The 18,516-nt window shown below is 36.0% G+C and overlaps 1 protein-coding gene across 1 annotated transcript in view; it reads right to left on the bottom strand.

The window, feature by feature from the left end:
* ATF7IP2 (activating transcription factor 7 interacting protein 2) overlaps positions 1 to 18,516 on the bottom strand; it is a 93,031-nt gene that overhangs the window by 60,100 nt on the left and 14,415 nt on the right. The window contains exons 2-6 of the mRNA XM_023557383.2: positions 13,604 to 13,669; positions 11,329 to 12,188; positions 9,800 to 9,924; positions 3,305 to 3,439; positions 2,552 to 2,650 (exon numbers count right to left, since the gene is read on the bottom strand). Of these exons, the coding sequence (XP_023413151.2) occupies positions 2,552 to 2,650; positions 3,305 to 3,439; positions 9,800 to 9,924; positions 11,329 to 12,178 (1,209 nt within the window). The 5' untranslated portion in view covers positions 12,179 to 12,188; positions 13,604 to 13,669. The remainder of the gene's footprint in view (positions 1 to 2,551; positions 2,651 to 3,304; positions 3,440 to 9,799; positions 9,925 to 11,328; positions 12,189 to 13,603; positions 13,670 to 18,516) is intronic.

Genomic DNA, 18,516 nt, shown 5'->3' with positions numbered 1-18,516 from the left:
TGAGCTATAACTAAAGTGATGCTTAGAGGAAAGCTTATAGCTTTAAATGTTTTCTATTAGAAGGTTAAGAAGTAGTTTTTCCTGTCTTAAGAAGCTGGAAAAAGAACACACTATACTCAAGTAAATAAAAGAAAGGAAATAATAAAAGGTAGAAATAAAAAAAAAAGAAACAAATGATGGAATTAATAAAATTTTAAAAACTACAGAAAACTGATCAAGAAAAAAGGGAAACACAGATTACCTATATCAGAGATGAAATAGAGCACATCACTATAGATCTACAAATATTAAAAGGGAAATATGAGAATTTTATGTACAATCTTATGCCAACTAGTTCAACAACTTAGATAAAATGGATAAACTCCTTACAAAGATAACTTACAAAACTGATACAAGATGAAATAGAAAATCTGAATTGCCCCATACCTATTGAGGAATCAAATTTACAAGTAAAAGCTGTCCTATAGAGGAAGCACCTATCCTGGATAGGTTTCAGAAATGGATTCTATCATTTAAGTAATAACAATCTTAAATAAACTTTCAGAAAACAGAGGAGGGAATGCTTCTCAATTCATTTATTGAGTCCAGCATAAATCTGGTACCAAGATACAAGAAAAAAATTCAGTTGACTGTACACTTAATTTTTTACATTTCATTATATTTAAATTTTATACAAAAATGTAAACAAATATTAAACTCTACTTACTTAGAAAATACTTTGGGTATTTTCTAAGATGATATTGGTTTTCTCTACCATGCTCATCACTTTCCTCTGTGCCCTTACTAGCAGTCTTTAACATCTGTTCCAAGCAATCCAGGCTTTTTTAAAATCATACAATGCAAAATTCTTCCATTCTGATATGTATTCTTAAATACTTAGGAGTAAATGTATGTTTCAAAACATACTCTGATGGGTACCAAAAATAAGATGGGTTAGTGGAATGAATGGAGGGATGAATAGACATGATATGACAAAATAAATACAGTAAAATATTAATGGTAGAATCTAGGTGCTTAGTATACAGTGTTAACTGTAAATTTCCCTCCATTTTGATGTGTATGTTTCAAACATGTCATAATAAAATGGCAGAGGGGTGCTGTCTAGGCAATCACAAATATCCTCTACTCACTTCACTAAAGAAATGTAAGTGGTATTTACTTCTGGTTATCTCAAGGTGCCTTCAGAGTCAGATTCACAGGAACATTCTAAGTATGAACTTTTCTTTTAAACCTTCAACCTTACCTTAGAAATATATTCGTTTCTTACAATCCAACTATACTCATGCATCACTTAACATTCACAATACATTCTGTGAAATAGGATGTTATGTGAATTGGACGTTGTGCAAACACTGTATTATATGTAGGCAATGCCCTGGTTAGCAATGTTCCACTTATGTACAACCCATAGTAACAAACCAAACCCCATACAGCCTATCATATTAAGAACTCTCAAACTCACCACTCACTTTCACATTATGCAGCAAAAAACATTGTTTGAAGCAGCTGAACCACCCAGAGCTAGCACTAAACTCAATATCATAGTCTGGTCCTACTTTTTAAGTGTCTGGAACAAGCTTCGTGCCTTAGCAGGGATCTTCAACATGCTGAGGGATCTGCTTTTGTGCTTGGTCCTCAATCCACATCATTAGCAATTTCTCCATATCTGATATAGGTCCCTCTCACATTTTCGTTAGCCTTGTAACTTGCAGTGGAGCTGATCCTTTAACTGCTTTGAGAAAGTTTTCTTTGTTTTTGAGGATCCTCGTGATTGTCGAGTGCAACCTGCCTAAATCATGAGCAATAGCATTCATTGATTTTCCACTTTCGTGTTGTTTAATAACCTTTTGTTTCACTTCCAAATCAATACATCTCCTTTGCCTCTTGCTGCTGCTATCACTAGCACTGGTTTTGGTGCATTTGGGAGCCATGAAGCACTTCTCGGTAATACTTTTGAAAGAAAATTAAACAGAAAAGATAATGCTACAACACTAAGAGACGCGCAATACACCAGATTGGATGCTGTTGCCTACGAATCGAAGCTTACGCTGTTGTACGGTAAACTTTTTATTTATAAGTAGGGAAAGTTCACATTAAAATAACAATAAAAAGTACAGTACAGTATATACATAAGCCAGTAACACAGGCATTTATTATGACCACCAAGACATACATATTAAAGGTTATAACACGTACTGTACCATTATGTGCTTAGCAGCGCAATCGCTTTGTATACGAGACATGATATATATAGTGTTGTGTGCAGGAAGCTGTTGCATTCACTATGTCCAGTTATATCCACTACGTCTCGTTCTCCAATCAGGATTTCTGAACTCTATTATACCTATAGGGTCGCTATGAGTCAGAATCGACTCCAGGGCAATGTGTTTGGTTTTTTTGGTTTATTATAACCTTATGGGACCACGAACGTATATGTGGTCAGACGTTGCCTGAATGGACGTTATGTGGTGCATGACTGTATTTATAATGTGAGTTAAAATGTTATTAAAACATCTAAGAAGAAAAAAAATTCCTATGTGTTTATACCAACCTTATAGTCTACATTACTGGATAACATGTTTGGTTCCAAACAATTCCTTTGAGATAACAATACTGTTTTAATACGTCTTTGAAGTTTTGCTATTTTTGCCTAAAAGAAGAAAAACAAATAAAGACAAAACTGGAGTACCTAGTATGTCAGACAGATGTAAAGGGAAAGCTTCAATTTGCCAAAGTAGTTTTAGGCATCCACCCAAATAGGGAAATTTTATATAAGCTCATCAAAATTTTTTAAATCAAGTTTGATGCTAACATGATATCCAAGAACGAACAATAAAAATACCAAACTCCTAACTGGTCCATGGTAAAATTAATGTTGGCAGAAACACCAATCAGCAAGTAACCATAGAAAAGTTTAAAAAACAACAAAAAAACCAACCTTGAAACACGTTGCACATGCTCATAGGTGGACCCTCATTTTTTTTTTTTTTTTTTTACAGAAAACTCATCCTATTTGGGCCCACAGTATTATATGAATATAGAATATATTGAATTAGATAGATGCTGAATTTATTTTAAAAATTGCCCATGTATTATTAAGCCTGTCAGTTGACAAAGGATGCTGAAAGCTCCAAAAGAGGCCACTGTTGCTCAGATATAATAAATTCTATGATATATATAGGCTTTTAGTTAGGAATCAGATCTGGGCCTGCCCTTATTGTTTTCTTCCCCAATATGTAATACATTACATTAAATTCTACTTTTAAAAGGACTCAAATGAAATCAAATAAAGTTAGAAACTTACAAAGAGTTCATCAGCTATTGCTTCATGCTTATTCCTGCACTGTGCCTTCCCAATGCGTTCATTTAACTCTTCCAGTTTGTTATCAAATACTCTGTAATTTATACTACGAATCTCCTGTCGAATCAAATGTCTGACCTAGAATTTTAAAAAAATCAAAACACACTTCACATTTCATATTTAAAAGTAATTTTATTTTCTACTTTTAAAAATAGCTTTACTCTCTTCTGGATTTACTGTAACCCATAAAATATCATTAATATGTCAGTCAATATTCATACTTATATTATCATACCATTAAGCTTTTAAAACCTGCACATTTAACTCAGCAGAACACATGTAATATTTTAAAATATGAACATATTAGAGATTAAGTTTGTTCTCATAGTGCTATTTTTAGTTTTTTTTTTTATAATTATACTTCCACACTGTAAGCGAAACTAAGCATACCATGTAAAGGAGCTCGTTACCTGAAAACTATAACCCAGTGAAAATGGTAAGTTGGTCTGTAGTAGAGTAGCTATGAGACAAATTGTACAAGGTTGAGTTTTGACTCTGCCACTAATAAGCTATATTCCCTTTGGGAAATCACAATCTCTCTGAACTTCATTTTCCTTGTCCACAAATAGTAGACATAATATAAACGTCTGTTGAATGAGCAATGTTAAGAGAATTTTTAGAAGAACATAAAAAGATAGTATGTGAGGGCCCATAAAATGGAAAACATTGAATTGATATGAAGGAAATAACTGTACAAGACAATCATCATTACTTGCATAATTCTGGAGAGGAAGGGCTTGCTTACTGTTAAAATATAAAAAAGACAGTAACAGAATTATGAAGTGACTAACGTCACCTGGCCTAATGCATGCTATCCGAGCAGATCTTAGTAGCTATCACATGAAATGTTAATGCATTTCATCATATGACTGTTTTTAAAAAAACAGTGGCCCACTGTCAGAGAGCATAATGAATCTCAGGAGTCCCTGGGTGGTGCAAATGGTTACGTGCTCAACTACTAGCCAAAAGGTCGGTGGTTTGAACCTACCCAGAAGTACTTTGGGAGACAGGCCTGGCAATATGCTTCTGAAAGGTCACAGCCTTGAAAATCATTTGGAGCAGTTCTACATTGCACACATGGGGTTGCCATGAATTGGAATCAACTCAACGTCAACTAACAAGAACAATTAATTTCAATGCCCACTGATACAAACAGCTCTAATGAGCCATACAGAAACCCTGGTGGCATACTGGTTAAGTGCTACAGCTGCTAACCAAAAGGTCAGCGGTTCGAATCCACCAGGTGCTCTTTGAAAACTCTATGGGACAGTTCTACTCCCCAACGGTCGCTATGAGTTGAAATCGACTCAACGGCAATGGGTTTGGTTTTTTTTTTTTTTTCTTTTAAAGAGCCATATATTCAGAAGCATTTGCTGTAGCTTTTTTGCTTAATGGGTGTTGTGTTGTTACTAGCTACCGTCAAGTCGGTTCTGATCCACAGAGACCTTAGGTACAACAGAACAAAATACTGCCCAGTCCTGTGCTATTCTCACAATCATTGTTAAGCCCATTGCTTAATCACTGAGCCCATTGCTGCAGCCACCTTTTCAATCCATCTTGTTAAGGGTCTTCTTTTTTGCTGACCCTCTACTTTACCAAGCATGATGACTGATCCCTCCTGCTAACATGTCTAAAGTACGTGAGACAAATTCTCGGCATCCTTGCTTCTAAGGAGCATTCTGGCTATATCAACTCCAAGACAGATTTGTTTGTTCTTCTGCCAATCCATGGTACATTCAATATTCTTTTCCAACACCATTATTCAACAGCTTCAACTCATTTTCAGTCTTCCTTATTTACTGTCCAGCTTTTATATGCATATAAGGCAATTGAAATATCACAGCTTGGGTCAGCTGCACCCAGTCCTCAAAGTAACATTTTTGCTTTTTAGCACTTTAAAGAGGTCTTTTGCAGCAGATCTGCACAATGCAATACGTAAGTTTGATTTCTTGACTGCTGCTTCTATGGACGTTGATTGTGGATCCAAGTAAAATGAAATGCTTGACAACTTCAATCTTTTCTCCATTTATCAGGATGTTGCTTATTGGTTCACCTGTGAGGATTTTTGTTTTCTTTATGCTGAGGTGCAATCCATACTGAAGGATGTCATCTTTGATCTTCATCAGTACGTGCTTTGAGTCCTCTTCACTTTCAACAAGCAAGGTTATGTCATTTGCATACTGAAGATTGTTAATGAGTTTTCCTTCAATCCTGATGCTAAATTCTTCTTCATATAGTCCAGCTTCTAGGATTATTTGCTCAGCATACAGATTGAACAAGTACGATGAAAGGTTACAACCCTGACGTACACCTTTTCAGACTTTAAAATACATAGTATTCCCTTGTTCTGTTCAAACGACTGCCTCTTGGTCTATGTACAGGATCCTCATGAGCAAAATTAAGAGTTCTGGAATTCCCATTCTTTGCAATGTTATCCCTAATTTGTTATGATCCACAGTCTAATGCCTTTGCATATTCAATAAAACATGGGTAAACATCTTCCTGATATTCTCTGCTTTCAACCAAGATCCATCTAACATTAGCAATGATATCCTTCATTCTATATCCTGCTCTGAATTTTCCTTGTATTTCTGGCAGTTCCCTGTCAATGTACTGCTGCAACTGCTTTTGAATGATCTTCAGCCAAATTTAACTTTTGATTGTAATGATATTGTTTGATAATATTTGCATTCTGTTGGATCACCTTTCTTTGGAATGGACACAAATATGGGTCTCTTCCAGTCAGCTGACCAGGTTAACTGTCTTCCAAATTTCTTAGCATAGACAAATGGGCACCACTGCCACTGCATCTGTTTGTTGAAACATCTATGTCAATTCCTGGAGCCTTGTTTTTTGCCAATGCCTTCGGCACAGCTTGAATCTTTTCCTTCGGTACCATCAGTTCTTCATCATATGCTACTCCTGAAATGGTTGACCGTCAACCAATTCTTTTTGGTACAGTGACTCTATATTCCTTCCATCTGCTTTTGATGCTTCCTGCCTCATTCAATATTTTCCCCATTGAATCCTTCAGTATTGTAACTTGAGGCTTGAATTTTCTCTTCAGTTCTTTCAGCATGAGAAACGCTGAGTGTGTTTTTCCCTTTTGGTTTTCTATCTCCAGTTCTCTGCACATGTCATTATAATACTTTACACTTTGTCTCTTGATCTGCCCTTTGAAATCTTCTGTTTAGCTCTGCTGCTTCACCATTTCTTCCATTCACTTTAGCTACTCTGTGTTCAAGAGCAAATTTCAGAGTCTTTTCTGACATCCGTTTTGGTCTTAACTTTCTTTCCTTATCTTCCTAAGGACCTCTTGCTTTCTTCAAGTACGATGTCCTTGATGTCATTCCACAACTTACCAGGTCTTCAGTCATTGGTGTTCAATGCATCAAATCTATTTCTGAGATGGTTCCTAAATTCAGATGCAGTATACTTAAGGTCATATTTTGGTTTTTGAGTACTTGCTCTAATTTTCTTCAGCTTCAACTTAAACTTGCATATGAACAATTGATAGTCTGTTCCTCAGCTAGCCCCTGGCCTTGTTCTGACTGATGATATTGAGATTCTCCATCGTCTCTTTCCACAGATGTAGCCGATTTGATTCCTGTGTATTCCATCTGGCGAGGTCCACATGTATAGTTGCCTTTTATGTTATTGAAAAAAGGTACTTGCAATGAAGGTGTTGTTCGTCTTGCAGAATTCTGTCATGTGATCTCTGGCATCCTTTCTATCACCAAGACCATATTTTCCAACTACTGATCCTTCTTGTTTCTAATTTTTGTATTTCAATCACCAGTAATTATCAGTGCATTCTGACTGCATGTTTGATCAATTTCAGATAGAAGTTGGTAAAAATCTTAAATTTGTGTAAGTTTTCCGCTCAATGTGTAGCCTTCTGTAAGCAACTTTTATAATAGGTAGTGTCTCTTAATAATGAAAGCTTTCTGTCATACATTTAGATTATGTACTAGTAATATTTATATCCCCCCCTAATATCTTGCTTCTTAGTGCTCGAAGTTGGAACACATATGTCCTATGTTAAACTCTTTTATATTGACATCATCTGAATGACTTGTCATATTCAGTGATTTTATTATTCCCAAGGCTGCTGCTTCTCATTTGCAATTTCTATCTCTTCAGCATTGTCTGCCTGTCCATCTGTGTAGAGTCTCATGTTGGTCTTGTAGTTTACTTGATGTCTTCTGTAATTATTCATTAATATTTCTCCACCGATTTCTCAAAATTATTAGACATGTACAACTTTTAAATATTTGATGAAATGAGTGCTTAAAATATATGAATTTTTAAATTATGTAAATAAATGCTCAGAAACACATACCATTTTTACTTCGGCCATTACTCATCACCCATGCATGGTTTTTATGGATCACTGCATGCTTGTTGGTTCACTGGCTGAGGTCAATATGTGACGTTCATACCCATATTAATCTTGGAGAAACTTATCTAAATATTTTGAATATGGAGATACTGTTTTGTTTATAAGCTAAGATCATAAAGCATTTCAACTTCCTTGGTGAAGATGATCACATTTGGTAGATATTAACATCACAAACTCCTAGGCCCCAAAAAGAATCTCCAGGAAGGGCCTCGAAAAATGTTAAATTAACAAGCACTACCAATGACTCTTACCAGGTAAGTTTCCAAAAACAGAAGCCTAAAACAATAGTCTTCAACTATTAATGGAGTCAAGAATATATAATTTAAACAAGTAGTCCTGGTGATTCAGATGGAGGCAGACTGTTAAACCTGATTATTTTGGATTATACCCACCAAGAGGTGATTCCTCTTGGTTAAGTGGACAACTGTTTGCATTCAGTGGTGATGTTCTACATACAGAAGACATAATAACCTCCATCAAATACCTCATAAATGTCTTGCTGATGGTAATGTGTGCAACATTATGTCATCAGATGGAAGTCTTAGCTTCAATTTGCAGACAGCAGCCAAACTGGCCTAAATATTGGAAAAAGACTGGCAATTACCAATCTGCTCAAACTTTCTAAGATGGTGTGTAGAATAGATTGGATGTTAGAGGAAAAACCCTCCATTTCAGTAATTTAACTGAGTATATGTAAGGCCAAGGTCCTTATGAGACCTCAAAAGATAGGATTCAGCAGTTCCAGGATCCTCTCTGTAGGGAAGAACAGTGTCAGAACAGGAGGCCCTCTCCCACTGGGATTCAAAAAAGGAAAACATACAGATGTACAGGTAGTCCCTGACTTACAACCAGGTTCCATTCTGATGACGACTCCATTGTATGTCGGTTCTGACATGTCAAATACCACATTTTTTTGTTTGTTTTCATTATTATTGCCTTTTATTACCAGTATCTTTATAAATCCAAGCTTTATTTATCTTTGGGGGTTGGAAACATTACATCTGAGAATGGTAACAGCAAATTATGCATTGCAATGTTGTATATAGAACATATTACTAATGACAAGGTATATAAAAAAAAGGACGGTCACAAGTGTGGTCTGTCATAGGTCAGAAGCTACCCATATAGCGAAAAAGAAAGTTCCTAAAACCTGACTTATTTCTAGAGGATGAGAAACTTCCAGGGGCATTGTTGTTAGCTGCCATTTAGTTGATTCTGACTCATGGCAACCCCATGCGTGCAGAGTAGAACTGCTTCACAGAGTTTTCAAAGTTGGAACCTTTCAGAAGCAGATCACCAGGTCTGTCTTCTAAGGCACCTCTGGGTGAGTTCAAACCCCCAACCTTTTGGCTAGTAATGAAGTACTTAGCCGTTTGCGCCACCCAGAACTCCAAAACAAATCCACCTGCTTTTTAAACACGTATGCTTTTTAAGCTGGTTTTGCCTGAGCCTTTCAAAAAGGTTTCTAGATGAATATACATTTGTATGATATATAAAGATATAATTCTAATAGTCTATTTTAGAGAACAGTTGTGTTTTTGTTTCTGAAGCAGTCTGCAGTACAGTTCAGATTGGGGAATTCTGGTCCATTACAGCTAAGTGACAGTACCCTACCATATAATGACTTTCAGTGGTGCCATTCTGGTGGTGATGAAGTAGCAAAACATGATCACCCAAACAGGCCCTGATTATAGCCATTCTACTAGAATCGAAACTCATTACACTTCATCTCAGAGTTAGAACAGACATGTATGCAGAACATGGTACAATCAGATGAGCTGGGGCAAGAATAAGAGCAAAACGTGTACTTAATGATGCTGTAAAGCACAATGTCAGATGATGAAGTCTATCAGTGTGAGCACTGAAATTAGGGCAGGTAAACCTTAATGCAGCAGAAATTTTCCAATGGACTTCAGGAGTCTTTATTGTCAAGTGACAGTCATCTATGTTGTCACTACAGAAATCAGTTAACTTTTACCATTTTTCACTAAAGGAAAATTTTCCATAGCAAATAAACTTAAGCTCCAAAATTTTACCTGTTCCAGCAATGTTCTTGGCTTTTCCAGAGCTACACTAATATTTTCATTATTTTGCTCTGAAATTTTCATGCGCTTAACATTTTCTTTGTTTTCTGAAAACATCCTCTTCTTTTGATTATGGCCTTGGGAAAATGGAAAGATCAAAGATAAATTTTCCTTCCAAAGAAGGAAACAGAAATTCTCTCATTTCAGGACCCTAAGCAAATGGAAAAACTAAAATCTGAAAATGAAAGTTTTTTTTTTTTTAATATTTATTGCACTTCAAGTGAAAGTTTACAAATCATGTCAGTCTCATATAAAAATTTATATACACCTTGCTATATACACCTAGTTTGAAAGCATTTTTTCAAGAAAATATAATTGTGTAAAAACACTGTGACAAACTAGTCCTTAAAAAAGTATCTTAAAAGAATTCTCGTCTCGGATACTCTTACACATACACCAACAAAAACTAAATATAGCATTTAATCCTCTATTTACAGTTACTTAAGTGGTCAAAAAAAAAATTTTTTTTTAAGTGGTCCTACATTATAATTATAAATAGGCCTATATTTATTTTAATAGACAATCATATTATTTTCAATTTTAAATTCATCTTGTTAAATGATCATTCTGTAGCCTTGAGCTGAGAACACAAAATTTATCCTATGAAATCAGTTTTTTCTTATATTTCATTAACCAACAAAAACATTCTAATTCCAATGAAATTTACTTTTGCTGTTATATTTTACAACTCCAGAATTCCATTTGGTAAACACTTGGTGTCTTTCTCTATGTACACACACAGACACATATATGTGTATGTATATGTGCATATATTATTTCTTAGCGTATTGTTGGGATACCATTTACAGGTCAATTCTGTGAAAATAAATGAGTTCACCAATTTCAAAAAGTCACTGTGTCTTTCAACCAGCCTTAGGAAGACAGCCTCCCTATTAATCTAATAAACGAAATTTCCAAATAAGAAGAGCTGTAGATCAAAGGAGCTTAACAATTGTCGTAAACAACCATTTGATTTTTTGCAATCTCAAAGGAAAGGGATTCCTTCTTTGCCAGAATTCACTTCCCTTTGGATATGGGGGATATCTCCGCTCCTTCCCTCCCAGAATGGCTGAGAAACAAGAAACTATGAAATAGTTGTCAGCATTTACTAGTGTCCTCATAGAGTTTATAAAGTTCTGCTAGGTGGTTTATTCTTTACAGTGTTTTTCCTCTTCGGATGTAGTTCCCTGCTGGGCTCACTCTTATTAGAATCTCCTCCCTGTTAAACCTTCTCTAAAGTACAGCTTCTTTCCATTCAGGGATATGCCTTGGCCCTTGGCTGTTTTCTGGCCCCAACCTCAACAAACAATTATCCTTTTAAGTAAAAAATGCACAAAACGCACTTAATGATCTTGCATATACCTATTAAACTTAAATAAGTCTTTTCTGTATCATACTGTTTATATAGCTGAAAGTTTAAAATACCCCAGAGCAAAGTGGCTACTTTAATTTCCCCACAAAATACATAAGTATACACTTACTGTTATTACTGGCAATGTCGAGAGATGAATGCCACGTTGAGTCTGTACTTCCACAATCTGAAATGCTGGAATGACAAGTTCTACTAGATTCTTCAGTTTTCAAAACATCAGCAGCATATTTGCTGGAACTTAGTGAATTTACCAAGTTAGGTGTTTTCTCAATGGGCACAAAACAGGAGTCTGAATTTAAACTGTTGTTATTTTGCTTCTTATCATGGGACTCTGACTTGGAGTTTGTTTCTAAATATGAAACCATGTTTTCGCTTCCCTTATCATCCAAGGTACTGGTTATTGTATATTTTGGTATTTGAACTATACCACTCAATACATTAGGTGAACAGTAAATGGATTTTAGATCACAATCCCCTATGTGTAGCTCAAAAATGGATCTTGTTATATTTGCCTGACTTTCAAAATAATTTTCAGAAGTATTCTGTGAATCTTTTGCCTCTTCTATGAACAGTTTCTTGAGAGAATATATTGTTTTACCTGGCTTTTTGTAAGGGCCCACAACTTCTTCATCAATGTATTCCAATTTTGTTTCTGAATTAACAATGTTTTCTACTGGTTCTATTAAATTCTGAGGGGCTACTTTAATTTTCTGTGACCATACTGAATTTTTGCTAGAGTCCAATGCGGTGGCATCATTTTCAGAATGCGTACATTTGCTTTGTATGACACCAGTACTTAAATTCTGATTACCATTTGGCACATTATTCCCAACTGTTGCTGTTTTCAGTGCTTCAAGACTCTTTGATTTATTTAGGAGCTCTACTTGTTTCCGACAACTTGGAGGCATTGTTTTTTTGGCTTTTAATATTTTCCGGTTACTTCTATCTGGACTTGCCATCTTTCATATCCTAGAATTTAAGATATCATTTAAATATATTTTTTCCAGTAAACAAAATTTAACTCATTTACCATATTAAAATAATGTTGTCTTCAAATTTAGATAATCACTTTTATTGGAAAAAAATTACATAAATTTTCATCTGTGTCACTAAAAATATACAAATGATTTGACATTTTTCTATAAAACTAAACTTTATAAATCTAAAATTTATGTTGTTGCCATTATTAGGTGCCGTCGAGTTGGTTCCGACTCATAGTGACCCCATGTACAACAGAGCAAAACGCTGCCTGGTCCTGCACCATTGTTATGTTTAAGCCCATTGTTATTACCACTGTGTCAATCCATCTTGTTGAAGGTCTTCCACTTTTTCGCTGACCTTCTACTCTACCAAGGATGATGTCCTTCTCCAGGGATTGGTCCCTCCTGATAACATGTCCAAAGTATGTGAGATGAAAATTTATACTAGTAAAATTTTCCCTGATACTAAGTCTGAGGATTTATCTGGCTACTTTTTGTTATATTACCTTATATTATGATCACTCACTTTTAATTCTCCAAGCCACAGTTTAGAAAATCTAAAGATTAAATTATATTTCTTCATTAAAAAAAAAAAGATTCTGTATAGAACATTCTATTTTCAACAAATAGTGGCACCTATTAAAGCCTTACTAATATTCAGGTTTCCAAAATAAAATCGTTTACTACAGGAGAAATTCTCTATAGTTACAAGTATAATACAAGCACTAAGACACACGGCATGATGCCTGTTCAAATAAAAAGTCAATTTAGACTGCATACTACTTAATTCTTAACTATTTTTAATAATTTAAAAAATCTATTAGCAGAGAAAAAAATTTTAGTATTTAACCAGTATCCACATCGCGATAGGGTTGCTGTGATGGCATCAGGTTTTTTTTTTTTTGGTATTCCCATCACTTTTGATCTGAACAACAGGGTCACTATGAGTTGGAATCGACACGATGGCAATGAGTTTGGTTTTTTTTGTTATAGGTAGGTAGGAGCCCTGGTGGGGCAGTGGTTAAGAGCTCAGCTGCTAACCAAAAGGTTGGCAGTTCAAGTCCACCTGCCGCTCCTTGGAAACTCTATGGAAGTTCTGTTCTGTTCCAAAGGGTTGCTATGAGTTGGAATTGACTCTACGGCATCAGTTTTGGTTCTTTTGGTTTTATAGGTAGGCAACTGGTTTAAAAGAAAGGAATAGTGACAGGGTGCAAGGTACTCAAAGGTAAAATATGAGCAAACAAAATGAATTATACTGACACATGATAAAATGGTTACCTAACAAATTACACAGCATTTCTTAACCTCAAATTCAAAACAGAATCTAGGACCTTTTAAGTTACAAATAACCCAACAAAAGCTGCCTAAGTAGTGTTTCTATTTATTCATTATCTGTTTTCTTACTTGAAGCTTTCTTTTCCTATATTCATCAAATCTTTAGGTCAGGAAAAGTTCCAGGTTTTATGAGACCTGAAAATTGAAGTAGATATTTATTTAGAATAAGGAATCACAAAAAATTACAAGTTGTAAAAAGCTGACATGTATTCATAAACACCACAAAATCCAGAAAAAGAATACATTCATTAATTAAGGGCCTGGTACACCTTTATAATTCTATTTTTCTGATATGACCACCTATTATTTGACTGCCTCTGCATCAATACAATTTTATAATATTTCCCATAGAGGGAATCAACAAACCAAGTCTTTCCTCTAGCATGTATGATCAATATTTGGTCAACATTTGATTATTTTTATTGATAATCAAAATGCTTAAGTAGCTTCACCTAAAGACATAGTTCTTCCTGATACTGCTATAGGTTTATGCTCTACAAACACAAAAACTCTTATTGTAGTTCAAAGGCAGAATTCCTATCAAAAAAGAATACAAATGTATGGTGAATATATAATTGAATATGCTGTTATTGAGATTTTGAGTATACCTCTGACAAAAGAGAAGTTTTGTTGTGACTGAAAATTCAGGAGAACTAAATACTCTACTTATGATTTTATATATCAGATAATTGGAAAAAAATTTCCAGACTACCATATGGCTTCATAAATTTCAAATCTTGGTTTCTCTACTACTCACATACTTCAGGTATCAGGCACTGGAGGCCATATTTCCATCACAATCAGGATGATAGGCAATAACTTCCTACACCCAGATGTGATTGTGAACCACAAATATATCCCACTAAGTCCACACTAAGTATATCCCTAATTGCAAAATTCCTGAAGGCTGTTTATCGCCACCAGGTGACACAAGGTTAACAAGAAATCAAGGTGAAGAGAGACAGCAGTCTTAAACGACTGCAGTTAAAATATCTTACTTTTCTAAATCTTACAAAAAACATACAACCATGTGAACACACTGCAATAATCCTTCTCAAGGCCTTTGGAAAAGGCCCAAGCTACTAAAAAGTCCTGAAACTTAAGCTTTGGGATAAATCTACCTCTATGTTTGAAGCATTAAAAAAAACATGTCACATGTGTTAACTATGCAGTATAACAATATACTGAATATCTTTGAGCCATTCAACCAAACAGTATGCATTTACCTATGTTTCCCCCATACCACACCCCCTGCCCTTCTTCCTCCCCATCCTGAGGTAACCAGTATACTGAATACTGAGTCTGTAATTCTACTGCTTCTTGTATAATTTTAATATAAATGCCATGTGTAAACCACAATATACTGCTTAGTTTTGCTTGTCACCAAGCAAACTATAGTTTTCTAACACTTCCTTTCTTCACTCATTATTATTTACAAAAATTCTTCCATGCAGTTGTGTACAGCAACAATTCACTCACTTTCAGGGCGTTATAATAATTCATTAGGTCAGTATAAAAAATTTTGTTTATCCAGCCGTTTATGAAGGTATTTGGGTTATTTCCAGGGTTTCTTTTATCTTAATATTGCTGCTGTCAACCTTCTTGTATCAAGATGAGCTCTCAACATTTCTCAAGCGAGTTTGGTGGGCAGGTCAAGTACCCTGGAGTTGGTTCTGAAGCCACCACCAAGACTCGCCCCCTACCCCCCGGCTCCGCCGTTCCTCGCCCCCCTCACAGCCCCTGAAGCCACAGCTTCTAACTGCAGTTGGGCCTGACCACGCTGAGGCCCTAGCAACAGTTTGAATTTGGTGCCAGAATCCTGCGCATGCGCAAACCAAGATTTTGGCACATGCGCTGGACCTGAAGAGCTGTGCCCTCAATCTGTCCTTTGACCTGAACATCACGGACATGATTCAACACCTGGACCTCCAAATGTGCACATGGGAAGGCTCTGGGCGGACAGTTCCAGGCACCAAACCCAACCCCCAGAAGCCACTGGAAATAAAAAGCTCACCCACCCCCTCAGACAGTGAGCACGTGGCCTTATGGTCGTTAGACCCTGCGTTGCTCCTTGTCTGCGCAGACAATAAATTTCCACTTTCTATTTCCCTTGTAACTGGTGGTGTGGCATCCGTCTTATTTCAATCAGCTGATAGGACAGGACAAGAACCCTTGTTCGGTTACAGTTTTGACTCATAGCGATCCAACGCACTACAGGGCCAAACACAGCCAGTCCTGTGCCATCCTCACAATTGTTGCTGTGTTTGAGCCTACTGTTGCAGCCACTGTGTCAGTTCATCTTGTCGAGGGTCTTCCTCTTTTTCACTGATCCTCTACTTTATCAAGTATGATGTCCTTCTCCAGGGCCTGATCCCTCCGGATAACATGTCCAAAGCAAGCGAGATGAATGAAGTCTTACTATCCTCACTTCCAAGGACCATTCTGGCTGTATTTTTTCCAAGCCAGATTTGTTCATTCTTCTGGTAGTCCATGGTATATTCAATATTCTTTGCCAACACCATAATTCAAAGGTATTAATTCTTCTTTGGTCTTCCTTATTTATTCCCCAGCTTTCGTATACATGAAAAAAAAAAAATACCATGGGATGGGTCAGGTGCATGTAATCCTCAAGGTGACATCTTTGCTTCTGAACATTTTAAAGTTGTCTTTTGCAGATTTGCCAAAAGCAATACGCCATTTGATTTCTTCTTATCAAGAAAGGTATGCAAATGTTCAACTTTTCAAGCGAGTCAACTTGTTTTCCAAACCAGTGGCACCAATTTACAGTCCTACAGGCAATGTGCAAGCGTTACCACTGATCCACATCCTCTTGAGCCCTTGGCACTGCCAGCTGTAATTTTTAGCAATCTCTTGGATACAGAATTATATCTGTCTTAATTTGCATCTTCCTAATCACTACCATCTTTTCACATGTTTACTGGCTATGTGTTTCCTTGTCTGCACAATTTCTGGCTACATCATGTTTATTTTTCCAATCGGGTTGTCCTTTTTCTCATTTATTTTCTAAGAGAACTTATTATGAATAAAAATCCTTTGTCAAACCTTTCCTGTAGGAGTTGCAGATATCTTCTCTCACTTTGTGGCTTGTTTTTGCTCCTTCAAATTCATCAATTTTTTTCTTTTATGGTTAATGCTTTGTCTCCCGTTTGAGAAATTCTCCCCCACTTCATGGTGATAGGTAAAATAGTGAGCTCTATTGGTGATACAAGGAGCCCCAGTGGTGCAGCAGTTAAGCACTGGGCTGCTAACAGAAAGGTCGCCGGTTCAAACCCACCCACAACTCCATGTGAGAAAGACGTAGTCATCTGCTTTCGTAAAGATAACAGCCAAAAAAAAAGGAAAACCCTATGGAACACTTTGTCATACGGGGTCACTATGAGTCAAAGTTGACTCAACAGCATCTAACAAGTCCTCCCATTTTCTTGTTCAAGAGTATCTTATTTTGGCCCTTCGCATTTCCGTATAAATCTTAGAATCTGTCTGTAAACACCAAAAACAAAACTAAAAAACAAAACTCGCTTTTTTTTAAACATACAACAGCTTTATTAAGATACGTTAATTCACATACCATACAACTAACTCATCGATGTAAATTGTACACTCGCAATGAAAAATCAAAAAATGAAATTAACAATTTCATTTACAGTATCATCAAAAGTGTTTATTACAGTCAGACTTGCCCAACCATCACATCACCTCCCCCCCCAAATTCAGTACCTTTTAGAAGTCACAAACCCGTTTTCCCCACTCCATCAAGCTGTAGACAACCACCAATCTATTGTCTGTTGATATATAGATTTGCCTTTTTCTGTGACTAGCTTCTGTTACTTAGCATGTTTTCAAGGTTCATCAATGTTGTAGCATGTCTATCATTACTTCATTCTTTGTTAATATTGACTAATATTCCACTATATGGATATAAATAAAAAAAAATCCAAATCCATTGCCATCGATTCCAACTCACAGCGACCCTATAGGACTGAGAAGAACTGCCCATAGTGTTTCCAAGGAGTGCCCAGTAGATTCGAACTCCCAGCCTTTTGGTTGGCAGCCATAGCACTTAACCACTACACCACCAGGGTTTAACTACGGGTTCTATCTAGATATAGCACATTTTTAAATCAGTTGATGGACATTTGCATTTTTTCCACTTTTGGGCTATGATGAATGATGCTTCTATGACCATTTCTGAACAAATCTTTGTATACACATTTTCATTTCTCTTGGAAATAAAACTAGGAGTGGAATTTGCTGAGCCATATGGTAACTCTATATTTGACTTTTTAAAGAACTACCAGATGGTTTTCTAAAGTGGCTGAACCAATTTTACATTTGCACCAGCAATGTATGAGGGGTTCCAATTTCAACACATCCTCACCAAAACTTGTTATCTCTTTGAATTATAATCATACTAGTGCAAAGTATCTTGCGGTTTTGATTTGCATTCCCCTAATGGCTAACATGAGTCAGAATTGACTCGATGGCAACGGGTTTTAATGGCTAATGATGTTGAGCATTTTTTCATGTGCTTATTGGCCACTTGTACATCTTTTCTGAACAAATGTCAATTCAGATACTTTGGTCATTTTTATATTGGCTTATCTGCCTTTTGATTACTGAGCTGTAAGAGTTCTTTATATAATCTAGAGTTAAGGTCGCTATAAGTTGGAATCAACTCAACAGCAAGAGTGTAAGTCTCTTGCTGGATACGTGATTTGTAGGGTTTTTTCAACTTCTTGATGGTATGCTTTGAAAATCGTCTTCAATTTTGATGAAGTCCAATTAACATTTTTGTCACTTTTGCTTTTGGTGTCATATCTAAGAAATCACTGTTTAATCCAAGATCATGAAGATTTACCTCTGTGTTTTCTTCTAAGAGTTTCATAGTTTTGGCTCTTACTGTTATTTAGGGCATTGATCAATTCTGAGTTACTTTTTGTATACAGTGTGAGGTAGGGATA

This window comes from Loxodonta africana, chromosome 12 (assembly GCF_030014295.1).
Source record: "Loxodonta africana isolate mLoxAfr1 chromosome 12, mLoxAfr1.hap2, whole genome shotgun sequence".
Classification (NCBI taxonomy): domain Eukaryota; kingdom Metazoa; phylum Chordata; class Mammalia; order Proboscidea; family Elephantidae; genus Loxodonta; species Loxodonta africana.
This window is presented reverse-complemented; position numbering and strand designations above follow the sequence as displayed.